Source organism: Bos mutus, chromosome 11 (assembly GCF_027580195.1).
Source record: "Bos mutus isolate GX-2022 chromosome 11, NWIPB_WYAK_1.1, whole genome shotgun sequence".
Lineage (NCBI taxonomy): Eukaryota > Metazoa > Chordata > Mammalia > Artiodactyla > Bovidae > Bos > Bos mutus.
In genome coordinates, this window is record NC_091627.1 from 2180051 (window position 1) to 2199619 (window position 19569).

At 64.0% G+C, this 19569-nt stretch overlaps 1 protein-coding gene across 5 annotated transcripts in view; it reads left to right on the forward strand.

The window, feature by feature from the left end:
* Positions 1-2744: 2744 nt before the first annotated feature.
* VAV2 (vav guanine nucleotide exchange factor 2) overlaps positions 2745-19569 on the forward strand; it is a 187295-nt gene continuing 170470 nt past the window's right edge. Inside the window, exon 1 of one of the 5 annotated variants that reach the window (XM_070378687.1) lies at positions 2745-3477. In XM_070378687.1, coding sequence (XP_070234788.1) covers positions 3274-3477 — 204 coding nt within the window. In that variant the 5' untranslated portion in view covers positions 2745-3273. The remainder of the gene's footprint in view (positions 3478-19569) is intronic. The other 4 variants (XM_070378684.1, XM_070378688.1, XM_070378685.1 and 1 more) reach the window with 4 other exon arrangements.

The window sequence follows — 19569 nt, forward strand, 5'->3', positions numbered from 1 at the left end:
AAGGCCTCACGAGGTTTGACTGGGTCTTTGCTGACTGCCGAGGACAGACCGGAGGGGCCAGGGTGCTGCAGGTGGAGGCCAAGCGCCCAGAGAGTGGGGACCCGTGACCTTCCATCCCTCCTTTGAGGTATGTGCCTCCCTGCCCTGTGGGCTTCATCTATGCCACTGGGCTGGGACTCCCAGCCTCCTGCCTCTCCTGCGGACCGTCCAGCGCTTAGCACTGGCCTCTCTTGCTAAGGACAAGTGCTGTCCCGGTGGGCCACGTGCTTAGTCGCTCAGTCATGTCCGACTCTGTGCGACCCCATGGACTATAGCCGCCCGGCTCCTCTGTCCATGGGGATTCTCCAGGCAAGTATACTGGAGTGGGTTGCCATGCCCTCCTCCAGAAGAATCTTCCCAGCCAGGGATCAAACCCAGGTCTCCTGCATTACAGGCAGATTCTTTACCACTTGAGCCACCTGGGAAGCCCCGAGTGCAAACCTCCAGAGGACACCGTTCACTTGCAGGTCATGCGCCCCTCCCCAGGGCTCCGTCTCCATGGGACGCGATGGGCGTCGTGCCCCCTGGAGGTGTACCAGGGGTCGTCTCGGCAAGCAGCTGAGTCTGAGAGGGGGTGGATGCCGGCAGGACGTTTCGGAACAGTGTCCCCTCTCCCTGAGTTGTCCTCTGACTTGATACAGCCCAGCTGTGCTCATGACGCCCACACCGAGGGTTTGGAAGAGTTCCATCAAGCTCCCGTCATTCATTCGGTCCCACCCGGCCCTCTCCTTCAGAGCCTCCTCCGAACCTTGTGAGGTCCACGGGGCGGGTCAGTCCTCCTTAGGTCACTGGGAGTCAGGAAGACGCTGGGATTGGCTCAGTAACACACAGAGGTGAGGCCCAGGTCTCCTGCCTTGGCTCCCTTCCGGGCTAAACCCAATCCTGTGGGCGCTGGGCAGTGCCTGGCCAAGGGGCAGCCAGGTGGCCACAGTGCCTGCCGCAGCCACCAGGGGGCGGCAGACGATCGTCCGTGCAGTTGGCCGGCGCCAGGCTGCCCGTGTCCCCAGCTGGGGCTCCTCCTTTGGGCTGGTGCCCTGTCCAGGCGGGAAGATGGGGAGCCGTGAGAACCCCAAGGAGTGCTCCAGTCCACCCGCAGCACTGTGCAGAGCTCCCGGACAACTACTCCTGTCCTCTCCTCACCAGTGATTCCCACAGGGAGGGGGCTGTCCACTCTATGGTTGGGGCGGCGGCGGGGGGGGGGGGGCGTCCTGCCAGGGGAAGATGCCCTGCAGTGTCTCAGATGAGGGGCAGCTGGAGGTGCCGGGTTCCGGCTCTGTCCCCACTTGGTGATTTCTCAGGGTGATGCCAGAGGAATCCGCCTGCTGCGAGGGGCAATCTTTTGTCTTGGGCAAGGCAGGCTGGATCCCAGCCTTCTCAAGCTAGCTCTTTCCTGACCGTGTTCACGAAGCTGCCACACCCGCTTTCTCCTGGAAGGAAGGACGCCCAGACAGCAACTTGGCCTGATGTTACTCCTGCCAGGGTCTGGGGTGGGGTCTGGGTGTGTGTCCCGGGAGGCCAGCCCTTCCCTCACTTCTCTCCATGGGCCAGAACCCGGCCGGGGTCCCCGTGCTTCCTCCTCGGTTTGGGAAGGGGCCAGCCTGACTCTCTGCAGAGACCAGTGCCCAGAATGGAGGGTGGGTGGCAGGGGGCCTCAGGGGACCCTCGCTGGTTAGCAGCAGACCCTCGCCCTGCACTGGCTCCTGCTCCAGGAATGCCAAAAAAAAGAGGCAATCTGGGTCGGGAGGGCAGCTACCCGGTGCTGCCCCAGGGCTCAACCCAAGTGTGGGGGGCTCAGGGATTGGTCACACCCAGCCTCACCCCAAGAACGCACCCGTCTTAGAGAGGGGATCACACTTGTCCAGGTTCACCCAGCTGAGAACCGGATCCTGACAGCTGAGCCAGGATCCTCATCATTTCACTGCCAGACTGGCTCCTTTCTTCCTAGAAGTCCGCCCACCTTCGCAGGAGGCCAGCTGCTGGGAACACAGCCCACCCACTCCCCCCTAGAGGGCGTGGCCCAGGAAGGAGTTCAAGGCAGGGTCAGGGGACCCCGCAGCCAGCGTGGAGGCGGCGCCACCCAGGGCCGGGTCTGGCCGCGTCCCCTTTCCTCTCTCCCACCTACTATGTCACATATTCCATCTCCGAATCCAGGGTTTGCCCTCTGGGCAGCTGCCAGTGGCAGGCCTTTGGGTTACAGAACAGGGGAATCCCGGCTTTTGTGCGCGATCGGGGGCTTTCCTGCGGGTCCCTGCCCAGGGCACAGGACAGGAAGGGGCTCTGGGCGAGTCTCCGGCCTGTGTGCCTCCCGCCTCGAGTTCTCCTCCAGGGCCGCTTCTTGGACCGAGAGGGCGCCGGACGAGTCCGCCTAGCCCGTGCCCCCTCCAGGGTCTGTCCTGCCAGAAGGACCACGCAGAGGCCCCGCAGCGCGACAAGGGCCACCTCCCGAGCTCCTCCTGAAACGCAGGAGGGGCGCAGAGACCACGACCGGCCGTCACTCCACAGGCGAGGTCGCGCGCCCGGGGCGCAGAGGTTCCCCAAAGTCCTGGTGCCTCTCGGAGAAAGTCCGCGGGCCCGGGGCCGCGGCCGCGCCGCTGCCCCCGCCCTGCGCAACTTCGGAGAGCGGCCGCGGGGCAGGAAGTGGGGGACGAGGGGGCGGCGCCAGGCGCGCGCGCCGGCCCCGCCCCCACCCCGCCCCGGGCCGCGCCCCCGCGCCCCCTGCACCCCGGAGCCGCCGAGCTGCAGAGTCGGATCGCCCGGCACCGCGCGCTGAACCCGAAGGCGGGGCGAACAAAGCGGCGGCGGCGAGGGCGGCCCAGGCCCCGGACGCGCGGAGCGAGCGACCCTCCGGGCCTTTGTCTCGGGCGGGGCAGAAGCTGCGGCGGCCGCGGGGCGCCCCGAGCGCAGAATGAGGCGCCGGGCGGCGCGGATCGAGGGGCGCTGCGGCGGAGGGCTGCGCGGAGCCCGGCCCGGGGCCTGGAGGGACTTGCGTGTGTGAAGGGGGACCCGGCCGGCTGCCCGGCGCCCGCCCCGCGACCGCACGTGGGCGAGGAGCCGAGGAGGCGGAGGAGGCGGAGGAGGAGGGGACGCGCGGCGGCGCGGCGGGGGCCCGGGGCCGCCCGCGCGAAGCCCCGCCCCGGCCGCCGAGCCCCGCGCGGGCGGGCGGGATGCCCCGCGGCCGCCGCACTTTGGCCGGAGCGCGGCCCTGAGCTGGCCGGCCCGGCAGGCGCGGGCGCCATGGAGCAGTGGCGGCAATGCGGCCGCTGGCTCATCGACTGCAGGGTCCTGCCGCCCAACCACCGCGTCGTCTGGCCCTCGGCCGTGGTCTTCGACCTGGCCCAGGCGCTGCGCGACGGCGTCCTGTTGTGCCAGCTGCTGCACAACCTCTCCCCCGGCTCCATCGACCTCAAGGACGTCAACTTCCGGCCGCAGATGTCCCAGGTGAGTGTCCGGGAGCGCCGGGAGGGGCTCCGGTGCGCGGCCGTTCGCGCCGCCGGGCGGCCCCGGGGCCCGGATCCGAGCGGCAGCCTCGGGGACGTAGGCGGGCGGCTGGACCGGGAGCCGAGAGAAGACGCGCCCCGGGCCTCGGAGCCGGCTGCTTCGAGGGGCGATCCCCGGAGGCACGAAGTTAGCCAAAGTCCCCCAAGCCCGGGGCACGCCTCTGCCGCCTCCAGGCACTGCATGGGAGCGCCCGCTGCTGGGTCCGCGCCTCCCGGTAATGTGGGCATATCGAGCCCCGGCGGGGCGCTCACCACCGCCGCCCTCCCTCCTGGGCCTTGGCGTCGGGACCCAGCGAGTCCCGGCCCCTGCGGACCCCAGAGATCCGGCCGCTCCGGTGGCCTCCTCAGGCGTAGTGTCCCTTGGCTTTGCGCCTGGTGGCTGGACGCCCTGGAAGGCGAACCGACAGGCAGCGGGACCCGGGGCCCGGCAGGAGGGGCAGGCGGAGCCGGGAGCCCTAGCCGCCCGGGAGAGCGGGTGGGCCGGGGGCGCCGCCCCCTCGCTGGCCCCAGCCTCCTCCTGACCCCCGGGGTAGGGGGCAGGCAGCGCCGCGCCCCGCGGTCGTCCAACTTGGTGGGAACCAGAGCCCCTCGTGGCTTCCCCAGGACCCTCAAGCGTGGCCTTTGTCGCGGCGGAGGCGCATGTGGCTGCCCGGCAGGCAGGCAGGAAAATGTCTGCTTGGCCGGCAGGAGCTGCCTCTCTGGCTTCTAAGGAACTTGGTGAAGACTTAAGCAGAGGGCAGGCTGCTTCCTGCTCTCCTGGCCCCTCAGCCCCACACCAGCACCTCCGAGGGGGCCAGCCCTCAGCAGGCCAGCAGCAGAGCCCCTCTTCTGTGATCCTCGGCAAGCCTGGATGGACAAGGGCCCCTCACAAGTGTGACATCCGAAGTGGGCTGGGGAGGAGGGGTGGCGTGAGTCACTGCTTCTCCAGGCTGGACTGCATGGCCTCTGCCCTTTGGCTGTGACCGCGTTTCCAAGGAGATGGGGGCACCCCCCCCCCCCGCCCCATCCCCCCAAGAGGATAGAGTGGCCGCTGACAAAGAGGAGTCCTGAGGGGGCAGGGGGCCACCCTCCCGCTCCACGGTGGTGCATGGCCCAGGGAGGGCCCCAAGCTCCCTGAAGCCAGCGCCGACCTGAGCCCTCTCAGTGCTGAGCAGCCCCAGGTCCTGTGGCTGGGCGCCCTGATTGCGGGGTGCTCTCACAGATCCAGTCCTCTCCCTGGGGGGCTGGGAAGGACTTACCCATTTTAGGGCTGGAGGAACTGAGGGGAGGAGGAGCTGCTGGGGGCAGAGCTGGGCCCAGAGTGGGAGCAGGGGCTGCTTACCCCCCCCAGCTGATTGGCAGAGGGGCACAGCCAGGGCTGGGTCTTGGAGCTGCCCCCCCCCACCCCTGCCCGCTGGGCACTGGTAGGTGGCTGGCTCAGCCCCAGTGCTGGAAATGCAGAGACTTCCTGGGGTCCCTGGAAGCCCCCCACCCCAGCCTGGGTAAAGGGGTGCTAAGGGGAGCTGGGTGGGGGGAGGGCCCGACGGGTGAGGGTCTGTCTTCATGGCCACGTGCTCTTAGTGAGGTGGGCACTGTTGCCTCCTGCCAGTGACCGCTTTAAGGGCCTCAGTTTCCCCATCTGTGTAGTGGCCGCCTTACAGCCCTGATGGGAGGGCTCCGCGAAGGAAGGCGGAGAACGTCCTTAGTGCTGTGCGCTGACTCAACGTTAGCGATCTTCCCTGGACGTGGGCAGGCATGGCCCCTTGTAGCTGACGGCTGGCCCCGCCGCCTGTCATCTCGTGGAGGGTGGAGCTGGCCATACTGGGCTTTGTATGTCTGTGACTGGCATGGGGTTGGTTGTGGGTGCTCCATAAACCTGGCCTAGCTGGAGCGCCCCGTCTGTGTGTTCGCAGTTAAAGAACATTCTGTAGACCGCATCTGGCTGTGCAGGGTTTGGGAGAGGAACGTGGGGTCTGTCTTTGTGGCTGTTCTTTGCTGTCTGGGGCGCTTCTGTGCCCGAGACGGAGGAGGGAAGAGGACGCTGTCCTCCTGGTCCGTGGTGATTGTATCCGAGAAAACCGCAGCTGCCCCTTCTCACCCGTCCTGCCCTGAGCGAGGCACTGTCCTGGGAGGCACAGGCCGCCCTTGTTTATTTCTTATTTATGTTTTTGGTTGCGTTGGGTCTTCGTCGCTGCATGTGGACTTTCTCTAGCGCGGCAAGCAGCTGTTGGTGTGATACATGTGTGTGTGTGATCCTGTCCTCACTGCAGTGGCTTCTCTTGTTTCGGAGCGTGGGCTCTAGGCGCACGGGCTTAGTTGCTCCGTGGCAAGTGGGGTCTTCCCCGACCAGGGATTGAACCCGTGTCTCCTGCATTGGCAGGCGAGTTCTTAACCAGCAAGCTGCCAGGGAAGTCCCCACCCCTGTTTCATAAATCAGACAACTACATCTCAGAGAGGTCGAGGGAACTTGCCCGAGGTCACACAGGTAGCTGGTGGTGAAACTGAAACATGAGCTTGGGCCTCCCTTTCAGGGCTGTTTAAATAAATTCTGATTTCAGAAGCCTTTTCTCTGCCCTCTTCCTGGCTTTCTGACGGGTGCTCCTGGCCTGCTTCTCAGCTTGTCCCTGCTGTGTGTCTGTTTCCATGGGTGGGGCGGGGCGGGCCTGCCTGTTTCCTGTGGGGTCTGGCTACTTTGCTGGCCAGTGGGCGGGGCCCTTTTCCATCTCCTGGTGCCACTGCGTGCCTCTCCATGGCCCCTGCCAGCCCAGAGGCCTGCCTGAAGTCCCCTCGTTCCAGAATGCTGCTCTGGCCTCTCCTGTGACAGGTGACATCCTATTCTCAGGGCATTAGAGTGGACCTCCGCTGGGTTGTTGGCCCTGAAGACGCATTATAGCTGTGTGCACTTACTGAGCATCTCCTGTGTGCAGAGCCAGGAACGAGGAAGGCTTCTCAGGCAGCCCCAAGTTGCTCCTTTGTCCTGCCCTTTTGGAGCTGGCAGGGTGTGCTTTAATTTTTTTTTTTTTTAAATCCAAAATGCCTGGCAGCCACCTTGGGTTTAATTAAACTAATTAGGCATGGCCACAATCTGCTGATCCAAATACGAGATTGTGTGCGTCCGAGCAGCTTGGGTTATGGCGTCCTGAGGTTGCTGATGCCAGCAGCCAGCCCTTGCATTTAGTGTGCAGTCTTGACCTTTGGGGACCAGCCGCCCAGCCTCCTGCTCCGAGACACAGGCTGGGGAGGCAGCCCGCAGGGCCAGCAGAGAGGGCTTCCCCCGACCCACACCTCCAGCCTGCTTCGTGCCAACCCCTCTGTCCCCTCCGCCCCCAAGCCTGTGCTGGGCCCATGCTGGGAGACCAACCCTGCTCTTGGCCTGCGTCTTCCTTGGGAGTGTCTAGCAGCCACCTCCTCTAGGAATCCGGTTCTGATTTCACTGCCTCCGGTCCTGTGGCACTGCGAGCCTGGCCCTTGGCCTCCCGTGTCCCGGTGTGAACCTCTGACCCTGTGCTCCCCACGGTTTGCTTCAGTGACAAGCGTCCCTCAGGACACACTTGCTGCTCACCCTTCCAAACCGTGGAGCTGGTTAGATTGCCCTCTGTCCCCAGGCCTGTGTGATGTGAGCCCTCCCAAGGAGTCTTTGGGCCTCTGACAGCCGCCTCCCCCCACCCCCCACCACCGTTTGCTCCTGGGTCATTCTGAGCCTTCCTTTGAGAAACAAATGCAGCCCGGCAGGCGCCCGGTCCCCGCTCTGAGATACGCCGTTGAGGTGCCCGAGGACAGAGAAGTGGCCTTTGAGTGTCCGGAGAGTCCCTGAGCGCAGGCAGGGAGACACGGTTCCCAAGGTTTTGGGGTGCGACCCCCGGCTGGCGGGGAGCAAGGAGACAAGGGTCCATTCCCATGGAAACAGGAAGCCATTTTTGCTAAGTCAGATTTTGTTTTAACTTTGAACGTGTCTTGACACTCGTGAGAGGTTGTTGGCACCCTGCACCCCCGCAGGGCTCCTACAGACGAGGTCCCCTCCGTGGCCCCCTGAACCCAGAAAACAGTGGCGAGGTTGCCACCACTGAATCCACTCGAGTCTGGACACGGGTCTCCGCAAATGCCCATTTCAGCCAAGGGTCCACCTGGGGGCTGGGCTGGCCGCTCAGCCTCACCTTGATTTTCCCAGTCTGACGCTTTTGAAGCTGACAGGCCCCTTTGGTCGCAGAATGTCCCTGCCTTTGGGTTCGGCCGCCGGTTCCTCGTGTTAGATTCAGGCTTTGGACCTGGAGCGGGTGGAGCGGCCACGCGGTGCCTCCTGGATCCGGTCTCGCAGGTGGCGCGGGGTTTCCCAGCGTCCTCTCGCTGGGGGTGTCAGCTTGAAGTCTCTCGATGCCACAGTGTCTGTCTCCCCTTGTAGATCGCGAATGTCCTCCGGGAGGCACGCTGAGCAGGTCCTCGCTCCTTGTCGCTGCCCTTCCCGTCTCCTTTTTCTCCTCTCTTTCTGCCGCTCTGGATTGCGGTTTCCTCTTCGCTTCCGCGGCTTCCCGTCAGTCACCATCGCTCTTCATTTTGATGCTCAGATGGTCTCAGGCTGGACCAGGGGCTGCTGCTTCAAGCTGCTTCCCTGTGTCTGACACGTTCCCACCGTTTTTCTGAGCTCTGCCGCCTTCCTAGCACAAGATACTTGAGGTCATCTTGTATTTCATTTGGTCCCAGCTCAGGAACCAGCCGTTGGCGTAAGGGGCCCTGGGTCTGCAGTGCGGAGGCGGGTGTGAAGCTGGGATCTGGCTGTAGACACACCTCTGCTGTGGTGTCCCCGCCTCCGCTTAGCGCCCAGACCTGGGCAGTGTGTGCGCGTGTGCTCCAAGTAGACACGAGGTGTGCGTGTGTCTTGTGTGCACACAGGGCCGCACGCATTCACATTTCTATTTGTCTTCTGTCTGTAACGGTGCCGCCAAGTAGAAATACGTGAGCCGCATCCATCTCTTAAAAAAATTCCTGGTGGTCATATTAAAAAAGTAAAGAGAACTGTGCCACATTAATTCTAAGACTATAGTGTGCATAACCCATGCCCAAGGGGCCAGAGATCAGATCTGTGGGGGTGGAGGAGGCGTATTCTTCTCCGGCATCGAGCGCGGTTGCACCGAGAGAAAAAAGCAGGTACCCAGTACATCTGTGGTATTAAAATTTCATATGAGGAGGGCGATCAGGACAAATGCCTGGGAAGGCTCCTGAGGGGGTGATGCAGAAGACTTCCTGAGCACTGCCGTTTCCAGGCGGCGGGGTCCATGGCACCCAGTGGGCAGCCCCGGGCTGGTGTGGGGGAGGGGAGCGCAGAGGCGGGGGGGGGCCCGGGCGCTGACCTGCTGGCTGGAGGGACCCTTGCAGCCTGGCTGTGTGTGTCGGGGGGGAGGGCAGGGGCTGAGGCTTGGGTCTGGAGTCGGCAGGGAAGGCTGGCGGGCGTCCCCTGCCCTGGTCGTGGGTGGGCATGGGTCGGTGGTGGTGGAACATGGTTTGTTCATGCCGTGGGTGCAGATGACAGCCCCGGCTTTGGGTGACCGCTGTCGGGCAGGGAGAGCACTGCTGAGTCCTGGGCGGGAGGCCATGCTGAGGGATGATCCATGGTGTCCGTCTGTGGCCTGGGGCCTGGAAGCAGGGCGTGTCAGCGCTGGAAATGAGGACTCAGCTGTGCCCGGGCCCAGGGCCTGACCAGGGCAGGTAGCCACACAGCGACCCCACTCTGGGGCCTCGTTGGAGCCATTTCCGGCCCTGAGGTTCCATATGACCACGGCTGGCCCCTCGCAGGCAGCCAGGTGCCCTCCGGCCCCGCCATCTGTCCCCGTGTCCGGGCCGTGCCTGCGGTCAAGGTTTCCCAGGACGAGCGCAGGGCTGCTGGGATGACGCCCAGGTGGACCTCTCTCATGACTGCCCCTTGGATCCCGCTCCTGCCCTGGCGCCCAGCCTGCCACCATCGCCTGTCTTCCCAGATCAGGAGTTGGCAGATGCTTTCTGTCGAGGGCCAGGTAGTAAATATTCCGGGCCCCCTGGGCCAGATGTTCCCCTCGCTAATACTGGACTCGGCCCTCATTTGGCGAAGGCTGTCTGGATGATTTGTGAAGGACTGGGGGTCTGTGCGCCCGTGAAATGTTTTCACGGAGAAGGACATGTGAATTTCGGATACTTTTCACGTGTCACAAATTAACTATTATTTTTTTTCCAAACCATTTAAAAACGTGAAAACCTTTCTTAGCCCGGAGGCTGGGGAGAGCCGGGCTGCGATTAGCCTGCTCAGAGCTCTTCCCAGAGCCTGTGATGGTGTCCTGGTCCCCGGGGATCCTCCCCTCCCCGTTCCCATCACAGTTTGCAATTATGTCCCCATTTGTATCCAGAGCCCTTGGCACGGGCTGCTCAGGCAGGAACTGCTCCAGGGAACAAAGCTTCCTCCGGGCTCACCTGGTGCCCGGAAACTGTGCTGAGCGCGGTGGCGATGACCTCACCGCATCCCTGGAGCGTGTGTGGCTCGGGCTTCTGCGCCCTCAGCCCGCTGAGCTGCCTGCAACGGCCGTGGAGGGGGCTCCTGCTCGGCCGCGGCGAGACCCTGTGATGACGTGTCACTGGCTGGCCGGGCCTCGGTCTCCCTGCTTGGACCGGGGTCGACCATGGCCACCTCTGAGGCCGTCGGGAGGATTTGGAGAGAAAATGTGGGCCTGCCTCCCGCCAGGCCTGGTAAGCCTCCGAACACCGTGCCTCCACCCCACGCCCAGGTGGCCAGCTTGCTCCTGCAGGCAGGTCACTGGCCCTGGCTCGCCGGCAGCCTCCCGGGGCAGGGCCTCCACCATCCACCTGGCCTCCCTTCGCCTCTGACGGCTGTAGGGCCTCTTGGTGGTACGGCCCCCCGCGGGATGCCAAGGCCTTGGGGTTTCCACCCCCCTCCTTCCCCAGGTGGCATGTGTGGGGGGCATGGAGGACCCTGGGCCCAAGTGGAGGACCCAGGGCCGCTGGGCAGCACCCTGCCCCTTCGCCTGCTGGTGACTGGGGCCGGCCGCCTAACGGAAGGGATCTCACCCGTCGTCTCTGCCGCTTCCTTCTGAGTGGCTCTTGGCTGGCTGGCGCAGCACTTGCTGTCCTGTCCTTTGGGGCTGTGCTGGCCCTCAGCCGGCGTGGCTGTTTAGGTTCCTGGGGGCAGGGAGGCCACAGAGGGCTTCATGGAGGAGGTGGCGCCTGAACTGCCTTGGGAAACCGATGCCTTCAGGTAGCTAAAGGTTGGTGGTGACTGCAGGGGTGGGGCTCAGTGGGGGCGGAAGCTGGGGTGGGGGGTTCCTACTCCGCACCCCCCACTGCCCCCAGCAGATGGCTTCTGCCTGGCCATGCCCTGTCCCAAGAAACTTTGCTCCCTGGCAGGCCGGCCATGGCACTTCCCCTGAGCCGCAGGAGACCCTGTGAAGGGCAGGGTTGGGCGGCTGTGCCCCGTGAATGGAGGGGTGACAGGCGGCCCTGGGACACCCAGCTGCGTGTCTCTTGGCCAGGTCTCTTGGCCTTTGGAGTGCCCTTCACTTCGCTTCTCTGTCTCTGCCAGCTAAACAGCCTTGGCACGGGCCCTGTGGGTGAGGAGGCGGGGGACGCGCAGTGCCTGAACCCATAGCCGACCGCCTGCCCAGCTCCACCTTGACGCTCCGTGGGTGGTGCCCCCGCCCTACCGCTCCACAGCCTCACGCTGGGCGGCCGGGGCTCTGCTCCTCCCTGGTGAAGCCTCTGAGCTTGACCCAGGAGGGCAGTTGGGGTGGGGGCGCGGACGCCGCGGGCCCTGCAGACCTCGTCCGTGCAGGGTCGGGAGCTGGCTCTTGGCCTGGGTGGGATGGACCCCCCCCACCGCCCCCCAGCCAGGGAAGCTTCCAGTTTGGCCTGGACAACCCCCCGCTCCCCTGCTCCTTCTGTGTTCTCGGTCCTCTGAGGCGCCACGCTTTCCGGGGACTCTCTGGAGGTCAGCATCCTGTGGCTACCTAGACCGTTTCAGTTTCTGAATCCCAGAGATAAACAAGAATAACAGCCATGCAGCCGCAGAGGGAGGTGGCGCGGTGCTCAGGGTGCCCGCTGGCCGGGACGGGACCCCGCGGGGCGGCCCCCATGTGAGGCTCCCCGCCTTCGGAAGCTTGCGTGTTGCTGGGAACGCACGCTCTGTCTTGTGGGACCTGTCATCGCTGTGGAGTTTATATAAGGATTAAAATACTTACCTTTAACACAGGCACTCCTCGTTCCCTCGAGCCGGTTTAAACTTTAGGCTGTAAATGCTTGTGTTGGTTTTGTGCCTTTGGTTACAAAGGCAGCGTGCGCGTGTGGTGCCCGGTGAGAGCGGGTCCGGGCGGGCGGGAGCGTGGCCGCCAGCCGCCTGGCCTCCCATCCCATCGTGGGCTCAGTAGCTTCCAGGCCTTTCCAGGGATGGGCCCCCACCCGGCCTCCCCCGAGGCCTTGTCATCTCTGCGGGGTCGGGCACTCGTCTGCTGTCGTCTGCTGTCAGAGGACTTTTGAGATGTCGCCACGCCGCCTCCTGACCAGTTCGTCCGCTCTGCTGGGGCTTCGAGGCTGCAGCGGGAGACCTGTGTGCTGGAACGTAGGGGGCGGCAGGGCAGGGTGCGAGGGCGCGCGGCACCTGACTGCAGTCACCTCGCAGGTGGGCAGGTTTTGATTCCAGATGTTTCTCTGCTCCGAGCGCCTCCCCGTCCCTCCCAGCCCTGCCTTTGCCCGCCTCCCTCTGAAACACACAGTCCACACCTCTCCAGTCTTCATCCACATCTGCCTGATGGTCGTATTTGTCTCACAAGCGTGGGATGCCATCAGGGGTGGGGCGCAGGCACTGAGCAGAGCTTGTGGGTGACCCCCGACTCCCGGCCCCCGCGTGAGGGGCCAGTGCAGCCCTCTTGGCGGCTATGGCTCCGAGTCGCTGAGTCGCCTGCCCGGCCACGCGGTCCCAAGAGGCTGGGGCTGGGCTCACCCGGCTGGCCCTCCTCACGCAGGGGTTCCAAGGCCCGAGTTGTGGTTTCCTCCCCATGGGGCTGCCTGTGATTGGCAGAAGTGTCCCTGCCAGGTTTGGCCCAGTGAGGTTGGAGGGCCATGGGTGCAGCACGGACGTCCTCACCTTTCAGCCGCACCGGGCGTGTGGTTCCCGGTGCCCGGCGCTCAGGGCAGCTGGAGAGGTTTAGTCTGTTCAGGCCTCCAAGGCCCCCTGGGGAGGTGGAAGGTTCTAGACCCTTAAGGTCCTGAAGCCACGTCCTGAGACGCTCCCTCCCTGGCCCTAAGCTCTGCAGTCTTCCTTTACCCTCCACCCCAGAGGCGGGCATCTGAGCTCCCCTCCCCCGGCTTGTCTGGCTGCTGGGACTGGAGACAAGCAGTTGGGTAAGGGGGTGCCTCTCAGAGCCGAGCTGCTTTTGTCTCCGCCTGGTAGATCACTCACTCGGGTGGATTCTCAGCACCCATCTGGATGCAGAAGGTCTCTCTTCAACTGAAGTGGTTTAATTCCTTTGTCACCGCAGGGCTCAAAGGAAGCAGGTGGGAGGCAGGGCCGCAGGGTGTGACCCAGGCTGGAGACGGGGCAGGTGGTCCCCCTGGCTCCCCTCTGATCTGCTGCGTGCCCTCCCCTCCCCTCTGGGTTGCTCACCGTAAAGGGACCAGACGTGGTGGCAAGGCGCAGTCGGTGTGGCGAGGGCCCGGGGCTGGAGCCTGGGCTTGGCCACGGATCTCTGTGGGCCCCTGAGCTTGACCTTCATGGAGCCTCGGTTTCCTCCTCTGTAGGATGGGGATAAACACAGCATCTTTCACGGCAGGTGATGGGTAAACAGCGTGTGGTCTACCCAGTCAGTGGGGTGCCCTCAGCCATAGGGAACAAAGCCCGGAGACCCCCCGGCATGGGTGGGCCTCAGAAACGTTATGCTCAGTGACAGGAGCCAGACACAGGAGGACAAGCCCTGCATGATTCCGTTTCTGTGAAATGCCAGGACGTGCAAATCCACGGACACAGAGGGCGGGTCGCTGGTCATTGGCGGGGTGGGAGGGAAAGCGGTGGGGGGAGTGACTGCCAGTGGGTACCGGCTCTGTTCAGGGTGACGGAAGGTTCTGGAATTAATAGTGGGAGTCGTTGCGCAACATGGGAAAGTACTAATTTTGCTACGTGGTCTTTTTTCTTTTTTTTTCGGCTGGGCTGTGAGGCTTGTGGGCTTTTAGTTCCCTGGCCGGGGATTGAACCGAGCAGTGCGTTCTCACCACGAGACCACAGGGAATTCCCTGATACGTGTTGCTGTTGCTTAGTCGTTAAGTCACGGCTGACTCTTGCGACCCCTTGGACCGTAGCCCTCCAGGCTCCTCTGTCCGCGGGGTTTCCCAGGCAAGAACACTGGAATGAGTTGCCACTTCCTCTTCCCAGGGGATCCTCCCGGCCCAGGGATCGAACCCCTGTCTCCTGCATTGGCAGGCGGGTTCTTTACCCCTGAGCCACCAGGGAACCCCATGTTTTATACACTGTACCCCAGTAAACAGTAGCACCACCCTCGTGGGGTTGGGAGGAGAATTTCGAGAGGAGTTCAAGGAGGTGCGTGGCCTGGACACCTGCCCCCAAGCTGGTCCTTTCTCCGAAAGGAATGTTAAGTCACGTCCGATGACCGCATGGGCGTCGAGGCAAATACACGGATAGTGTATACTTATTTATTTATTTTTAAAGAGTCTTTTGACAGTGCACCAGTTTTAAAGTCGTTACTGAATTTGTTCCAGGGCTGTTTCTGTTTTATGGTTCATTTTTTTGGCCCCGAGGCACGTGGGGTCTTCGCTCCCTGACCAGGGATTGAACCCACGCCTCTTGCATTAGAAGCTGAAGTCGTAACCACTGGACTGTCAGGGAACTCCCCGGATAGTGTGTTTAGATATCTAAAACATTTAAGTATTGTCTCTGACCTAAGACACTTTCATGGGCCCTTAGCAGTGCCAGCCCACAACACCTGCAGGGTGAGCCAGGCCCGCGGGGCCCGCCCTGGTCCACGCAGGACAGGGAAGGGCTGTCGTTGGCCCGTCCTGTGATGTTGGATAAATCGCCTGCCTTGTCTGTAGCCTGGGGACGCTGGTGCTGACCGCAGGGGTTCCCATCACAGGGTTCCGAAAGCTGGATGAGCTCCTCTGAGTGGCAAGATCTGCCCAACATCCAGCCTAAGCCCCACTCCACCCCTGTGTCGGGGGGTCTCAGGCTGGGCCCGGGGAGCTGCCCTGAGATGAGACGGCAGGTGAGCCGGGGGGCCGGGGGCAGGGAGGGGGCCAGGGGCTGTGGCCTGCCTCCTGCAGCAGCTTCCTGCCGTGGACGCCAAGCACTTGGGGGGACCGTCCTTGAGGGGTGTGGCCCAGGGGAGGGGAACCTGGGCCCCTGTCACCACCTCCTGGGTTCTGGGCAAACAGCAGTGCTGGGCGGCCCCGGGGTGGTCAGCCCTGTGGTCGTCAGGGCCCAGGGCGGTCAGCCCTGTGGTCGTCGGGGCCCTGGGTGGTCAGCCCTGTGGTCGTCGGGGCCCTGGGTGGTCAGCCCTGTGGGTCCCTGGGCGGTCAGCCCTGTGGACGTCAGGCCCCGGGGCGGTCAGCCCTGCAGACGTCGGGCCCCGGGGCGATCAGCCCTGTGGATTGGGCCCCAGGGTGGTCAGCCCTGCGGACGTCGCCTGCTGCTGCTGAGGGAGGTGGCTCTCCGTGCGGGTCGGGAGGTGGTGACGTGACACCTTCCCTCCCTCCACCCTGGGAGTTTTGCCCGGAGTCCCTGTTGGCAGAGGATCTGGAGAAGGACTGGGCCCCTCTGTGGGCAATAACAGAGCTGGCTTCGGAGGGTGGCCGTGAATGACCTAGGAGTCGGTGGAGGAGGAGACTGGGGAAGACCTGGGCTCCGTCACTGCTCGGGGCTCCATGTTGGGTGGGTTGGGGGAGCCATGGCTGTGTGTGGCCCCCCCGAGTCTAGGTGGGGGCAGGGCTGGGGGACCCCCAGTCTAGGTGGGGGCAGGGGTATGGGGGGCTCCGTCTAGGTGGGGGCAGGGGTGTGTGGGGCCCCCCAGGCTAGGTGGGGGCAGGGCTGTGGGCCCCCCCGGTCTAAGTGGGGGCAGGGAACTTTTCTAGAGGAAGTGCCTTTTAGCTGAGCCTTGCAGAATGAGTGTGAATTGGCTCGGTTGGGGTGGAGTGGGGAGGCGTATTCTAGAAGGAATCGACAACTCCCCAGCCCCTACTCCTGGCTTATCGATCTCAGGCTGGGCCGGGCCTGGTCGGCCTCTGGCTCTGAGTCTGCTTCCTGCTTTCTCCTCTTCCTCCCTGATTGTCCTCTTGGCCCGGGCGGCCGTGTCTCTGCAGAGGCCAAGTGGGAACTGGGCGCTCACCTCGCTGATGTCTTCCACCCTGCCTTCCTGCACAGGGGGCGCCCTAATGTGGGAGCCGATGGGATAGGTCAGTCTGACCAGCCACCGTCGCTGGGGGCCCAGGTGGGGTCCCAGGGATGAGGGGTCTGCCCCTGATGGGCTGTCTGGGGGACTGATGGCTGGACCGTTTCCTTGGCCACATCTTCCTGCCCTGGTGGGCCGAGCCCCCTTCTCTCCGTCTCCTTTTCCTACCTGTGAGATGGAGCTTGGGGGTTTTCTGCTGCTGGCCTCGGGGAACAGGTGCTCCTGGAGGGGTGGGTCCTCCGCTCGGATGACGGTCCCCGACTGGGCCGTGGAAGGGAGCCAGGCATTTGCAGGCACCTGAGCCTATTATTACCTGGTGTCTGACTTGGTAAGTCTCCTATCGTCTCCGAGTTTTGTGGGAGGACACTGCTTCCTCCTGCTCAGAAGGATCGTGAGGCTAAAGGGGAAGATGCTCGGGCCTGCTAGCTCAGGGCCAGGCTGGGCCTGGTGCTCGGCAGACGGAAGCCTCTGTGTGCAGAAGGGCCTTGTCCTGATGCCCTGTGCCCCACGCGCCTTCCTGGAGGTGATGAGAGAAGATGGGCCCTCCGGAGACCTCGGGCCACTTGCTTCGTGCCTAGGTCTCAGTTGGCCCACCTGTAAAATGGGCCATCTGTTCTTCCCCAGATGCCTCCGAGTGTGGAAGGAAGGGGGCTTACCTGGTGGCTCAGCTGGTAAAGAATCTCCCTGCAATGTGGGAGACGTGGGTTCCATCCCTGGGTTGGGAAGATCCCCTGGAGAAGGGAAAGGCTACCCACTCCAGTATTCTGGCCTGGAGAACGCCGTGGACTGTATAGTCCATGGGGTCCAAAGAGTCAGACAGGACTGAGTGAAGGGACTGTGGAAGGGAGGCGCTCTGGGGCATCTGGGGTCTCCGCAGGGGAAGCCCAGGATCTGTGTGTGTGGACTCACTCTTGAGGGGAGCCGCCAAGCGCCTGACCCATGAGTCTCTGTGTCTGGGTGACAAGCCCCCTCTCCTGCTGCTCCTTAAGGAGGGCTGTCCCGGGAGCTGTGATCGTCTCTGGGAACCAGCCTGCAGACGCGGCGTCTGCTTCCCGAGCCACGTGGGTTGTTGGCGGTGTCCCGGAGCATGCCGGCCACTCTGAGTTGGCTGATGATGTGAGATTCCCGGAGCCTCCCCGCCTGCCAACCCCAGGGCTGCAGGGAGGCTGGAGCTGGGGGACGACCCGCTGGAGGGTCACGTGCGGGCGGTGTGCTTCCTGGTTGTTCCCGTGGCCGCTGCTGAGGGGTGGGCCGCGGAGGACGCACGCCTCGTCTGGAGTGAATAACCGAGTCGGTGAATCTGGGCTGTAAACCACAGTGTCCGCAGCCCGCGTGTGTGCGTGTTTACGGTTGGCTTCTCTCTGCGGCGGGCTGTGCGACTCTGCTTCCCGGGAGCAGGGTGGCTCACTGCTGGGCCCAGGCGCAGGTGTGGACACCCTGGAGTGGACTCAGGAGTCAGGAGGCCGGCTCCGGCTGCGTCCCCCGGTGCCCTCTCTGGGCCTGCCTGCATCCCAGTACGTCTGGGTGATGACGCCCACCTGCTCTGGTTGTTGGGGGGCCTGAGTCCACTTTCCTTGAAGCGGCCGAGGGCTCTGTCCACCCTAGCTGCTTGGCGGGAGCCCTGCCTGCCTCTTGACCACGGACCAGGAAACAGGCATTGCTGGTGGCCGCTGAACAGCGGGTTCCGATGATGCTGTGGACCTGTGGCTGTGGCTCGGCCATGCCCTGGACCAGCTCTGGGGTCTCCTTCCTGCCCCCTCCCTCTTGCTGGTGGTGGGAAGTGGTCGGCCCAGGCAGAAGGCCAGAGTGTCACGGCCATGTCTCACCCGCCCCGTGGAGCGGCTCTGGCCCCCAGCCTTTCTCCTGCTTTACCATCTGGTGGCTCCGGGAGGTGCAGGCTGGCACCTCTGGGTGGCGGTGGGGAGTGGCCCTGGCTGGGACAGTGTCTCCAGCGGGAGCGCCCAGCCCCTCCCACGTCCCCTGGGTGAGACAGAGCCCCCTGTCTCGCCTTGCCTGCTCTGGGCTCCTCCTGGACCACCCGGCAATGCTGAGGGGGTGACGATTAGTCACAGGGTGGAGTCAAAAGGCAGCCCTGTGGTGTGGGCATCATCGGCACCCATTTGACAGGTTTGGAAACTGAGGCTCAGAAAGCACGGGGCTTTGTCTGCGTCGACCCGTTCGAGGCGGAGCTGTGTTGCTGTGGCCTCCGCACCCGTGGCCTCTGCAGCCATTCCCGCAGGATGCAGTGGGCTCCTGCGAGGTGGGAATTGATATCCCTCGGGACTCTCCCATTGGCAGTTCATGGGCTGACACTCCTCTCTTTTCTCAACTCATGTGTGTCTTAAAAAAATTTTCTTTTTTAAAAGTCAAGATAGAATTTTCACACGCCGCTCTCTCCTCATGCAGATAAACCCTGGGAGAAATCGGGCTGTCGTCTCTTTGGGCGCACTTGTGGCAATTTAGCTGCTTAAACGAAACATCTGTTAGCCAGGCAGGCTCAGGCCGAGCCGAGCTGTACAGTCACACGAGAGCGCCGGGGAGGTAATTTATTGCAGGATCGGGGGCTCGCCAGCCAGACCGCCCGCCTGCGGGCTCAGCTGGCACCTGAGGCCACTGTGACGTGCCGGGGGGGAGGGCTGGGGCCTCTGTGCCAGCCCCTGGGTCCCCGAGGACAGTGGGAACGTCCTTGGATGGGGCCCGGCCAGGGGCTGGCGGTGGGCCCCGGAGATGGAGGGAGGCGCTGGGCCTCGTGGGGATGTGTGGGTTCATCCGAGGCCAGGCCTGGGGGAGAGGCCTCCCGGAGCCTGCAGCCCGCGGGCGCCCAGGGGGCTTGTGAGCCCAGTGGGTCCTAGCTGCGCCCCCTCCTCCAGGGCAGGGAGGGTGGGCGCCCCGTGGTGGCCAGGAGCTGGGCTGGGCGTGCCCCATGGCGGACGTGGGCCTGGACGAGCACCTCCGTCGCCCTGCCCCGCTCAGGCTCACTTGGCTGATCTGTAAAATGGGCTGCTACGTGGCTGTGTGAGATCCCGGGGTCTCTGGCCTCGGGCAGGCCCGCTGCCTGGCTCCCAGTGGGCGCTGGGTCACGAGCGGGTCCCACCCTCCACTTTGGAGGCTGCCCTCTCCAGGACGCACCAGGTACTGGTTTCTGTCTGAGCCACTGTCAGTCAAATGGCGGTCACGTCACTTGCAATGGGATTCTCCTGGCATGGCGGGGTCGGGGTGGGCTGCCTTTTTCTCGAGGGCCTGCCTTCCCGATAACTGTTGGAGCTCCCTGTTCCTTTAAAGTCTGCTGGAAGTCTCACCTCCCCCAGGAAGACCTCCTGGATTTGACCACCTCTTCCTGCAATTGGCACGGGTCCTCTGGACTGTCTGGCTCTTAGGGAATGATTTATTAAGCCTGTGAGCAACTGGCCCTCAGGGTGAGGGAGAGATGGGTGAGACTATGTTTCCTTTGAGGGGTCCAGAGTCTGGGAGGAGCTCAGCGGAGGGCAAGGCCCACGGGAGGAGGGGTCATCCCTTGGGGAAGTGACAGGGCCTCGAAGCCACTGCCTTGAAGGAGGCAGGGTGTGGTCGGTGGGTGGGTGGCCTCATCCTGGGGGCCAGGGAGTCCCAGAAGGGGTGGGAGAGAACTC